This window comes from Lepus europaeus, chromosome 21 (assembly GCF_033115175.1).
Source record: "Lepus europaeus isolate LE1 chromosome 21, mLepTim1.pri, whole genome shotgun sequence".
NCBI classification, from domain to species: Eukaryota; Metazoa; Chordata; class Mammalia; order Lagomorpha; family Leporidae; genus Lepus; species Lepus europaeus.
Genome location: NC_084847.1, coordinates 25,055,448 through 25,058,401, shown reverse-complemented (window position 1 = coordinate 25,058,401; position 2,954 = coordinate 25,055,448). Strand labels below are relative to the sequence as shown.

Below are 2,954 nucleotides of genomic sequence, written 5' to 3'. Positions count from 1 at the left end.
GAGAAGCATGGGCATGGCAAGGTTCAGCTGATTCGCTGCTCTGGGTGCCACAGGCCAAAGCCAAGTTGTTGGCAGAAGCCAGTGCTATGCGGCTGCGAGCCCGAGCTTCCTGTTTTCCTGGTGGTTGGAGCCGGGGCTTCCGGCCCCCTTCCTCCATCGCCACAGCTGGCGGCCTCGGGCCAGCCCTTCTCATGCGCCTGGTCTCCCATCCACCTCCTCTTCCCTCTTGCTGGAAAATTCTCCGTTTTTTTTTTTTTTTTGGACAGGCAGAGTGGACAGTGAGAGAGAGATAGACAGACAGAGAGAAGGTCTTCCTTTGCCGTTGGTTCACCCTCCAATGGCCGGCGTGGCCAGTGCACTGCGGCCGGCGCACCGCGCCAATCTGAAGACAGGAGCCAGGTGCTTCTCCTGGTCTCCCATGGGGTGCAGAGCCCAAGGACTTGGGCTATCTTCTACTGCTTTCCCAAGCCATAGCAGAGAGCTGGATCGGAAGTGGAGCAGCCGGGACTCCACTCGGCGCCCATACGGGATGCCGGCACTGCAGGCGGCGGCTCTATCCACTCTGCCACAGGGTTGGCCCTATCCGTTCATTTTAAATTCCATGACCATGGGGGGGAGCGTGTGGCCCAACACTAAAGTCACTTGGGACACCTGCATCCACATCAGAGGACCTGAGTTTGGGTCCCGGCTCTGCTTCCAATTCTGATCCCAGCTTCCTGCTAACTTGTACCCTGGGAGGCAGCAGGTGATGGCCTCTGCCACCTACAGGGGAGCTCTATATAGAGCTCCTGGTCCTAACTTACCTGGCCCAGCCCTGACTGTTGAAGGCGTTTGGGGAGTGAACCAGCAAATGGAAGCTCTCTCTCTCTCTCTCTCTCTCTCTCTCTCTCTCAAGTGCATGAAAAAAATAATCGAAATATTAAAAATATAGGTTTGGTGTCACGTTGCAGAAACCCAGAGTGACAGTGTCTTACACAAAATAAAACGTCAAAATCGTCTATCATGTAATACGGCAGTTATTGTGTTGGCCGTTCAGGGCTGGTGTGGCAACACCAGAAGCGCCTTCAGCCTGGTGCCTCGACTCTTCCTAGGATGTCGACCATGTCCGTGATGCTTCACCATCAGGTCTGGGGTCTCACCAGCAGGAGGGAGAAAGAGGGCCACAGCCATTCACAGGGCCATGCTCAGCTGCAAGGGGTTCTGGGAAATGTAGTCTTTCTTGTGGGTGGCCGCCAGCCAGGTTAGACAAGGTGGTGCTGCTCCTTTAACGGGGGCACTAATAGACTTGGAAGGAGGTAGAGACGTGGGGATTGTCAGGGAATGACATGGAGGTAGAGACGCAGGGGTTGTCAGGGTATGAGATGGAGGTAGAGACGCGGGGGTTGTCAGGGTATGAGATGGAGGTAGAGACGCGGGGGTTGTCAGGGTATGAGATGGAGGTAGAGACGCGGGGGTTGTCAGGGTATGAGATGGAGGTAGAGACGCGGGGGTTGTCAGGGTATGAGATGGAGGTAGAGACGCGGGGGTTGTCAGGGTATGAGATGGCATGGGTGAGGTTGCTCTGGAAGAGTGGGTGGAGAGAGAGCAAAGTCAGCCGGGCCCGAGCTGGAAGAAGGCAGCCAGGAAGCGCCTGTCAGACAGAAGGAAGTTGGGTGTGTGTGGGCTCAGAGGAGAAGAGGAAAGAGAAAGTTTCAAGGAAGCAATCAAGGGTGGGAACTTGGCCTGGTGTTTAAGACGCCCATGTGCCCTATCAGGTGCCCGGGTTTGATTCCCGGCTCCTGAAGATCCTGGGAGGCAGCAGCGATGGCTCACGTGACTGGGCTCCTGCCACTCACCTGGGCGCTGCGCTTTGGCCCCAGATGGTGGCCATTCTGGGCGTTCTGGGAGTGACCCAGTAGATGGGAGCTTTCCCCTCTGCCTCCTAAATAAGTAGATAACTTTTTTTTTTTTTTTTTGGGTAAGTTTCAAGAAAGGGATCAAAATGGCTAACACTGCCTACAGGAGGCTCAAAAGTGTCCCTAGATTAAACCACGCAGGCCCCGACCTTGGTGGCTTCCATAGAAACCTGCGGCTGATTGCAGAGCTATGGGCAGGGGTGAAAACCGAGACATGGGCAGGTGCTTCCGGAAGTTGGGCTGTGAGGGGGTTAGAGGTCACGGCCTGTAAGAGAGATGGCGAATTAGCAGTTGAGTGGCTGGGTATTTTCAGGTGGAAGGATCTGAACTTGTTTCTATGAGGAAATAGGGTTTTGGGGACTTTTTGTTTGTTTGTTTGTTTTGGTTTGTTTTTCTTTGTTAATACTGTGAATGGGCTAACACGACAAGCACGCCCCCGCCAGGCAACAGCTAGAAGTGCCGGGTAAAAATCGAGCCCGTCCTGTAAAAGGCACAGCTGGCTTGCAAGACGCTTGGGGGAACCCCCACACAGCACACAGGAAGAAGCGGAAGCCGAGAACCAGGCTCTGAGCTGCTGGGCGGTGCTGCATCTTGGCAGTGAATGGGCTGGGAGACGAGATGAAGCCCTAGCCCGGGAGCGAATGCCCAAGATCCTCAATGGAGGGCCCGCTCAGGGAGAGAATGACCTAGGAAAAAAATCTGGTCCCAGCCCAGGGAGCACAAAATAACCTGTCTGTGTGCCCTGGAGCCCTGGTGACTGTCAAAGACCTCCCCGGAGAATCCGTACCCAGTCGTGCCCTCTCTTGGATCTGGGGTTCAGATTATACCCTCCGCGGGCTCCTGGAAGCCCAGATGGAATTCACAAGTCCTGTGTGCTGCAGGGCTGGTAACTCGCCCTGGGCGGAAGCCAGCAGCCAGGAGCTTCTTCCAGATCTCCCATGTGGGTGCGGGGGCCCAAGGACGTGGGCCATCTTCCACTGCTTTCCCAGGCCACAGCAGAGAGCTGGATTGGAAGCAGAGCAGCCAGGACTTGAACTGGCACCCATATGGGATACCAGA

General features: G+C 55.5%; 1 protein-coding gene across 1 annotated transcript in view; it reads left to right on the top strand.

Annotated features, from left to right (window-relative positions):
• Nucleotides 1-2,109: 2,109 nt before the first annotated feature.
• LOC133750471 (seizure 6-like protein 2) overlaps nucleotides 2,110-2,954 on the top strand; it is a 12,610-nt gene continuing 11,765 nt past the window's right edge. The window contains exon 1 of the mRNA XM_062180071.1: nucleotides 2,110-2,137. Within this exon, the coding sequence (XP_062036055.1) occupies nucleotides 2,110-2,137 (28 nt within the window). The remainder of the gene's footprint in view (nucleotides 2,138-2,954) is intronic.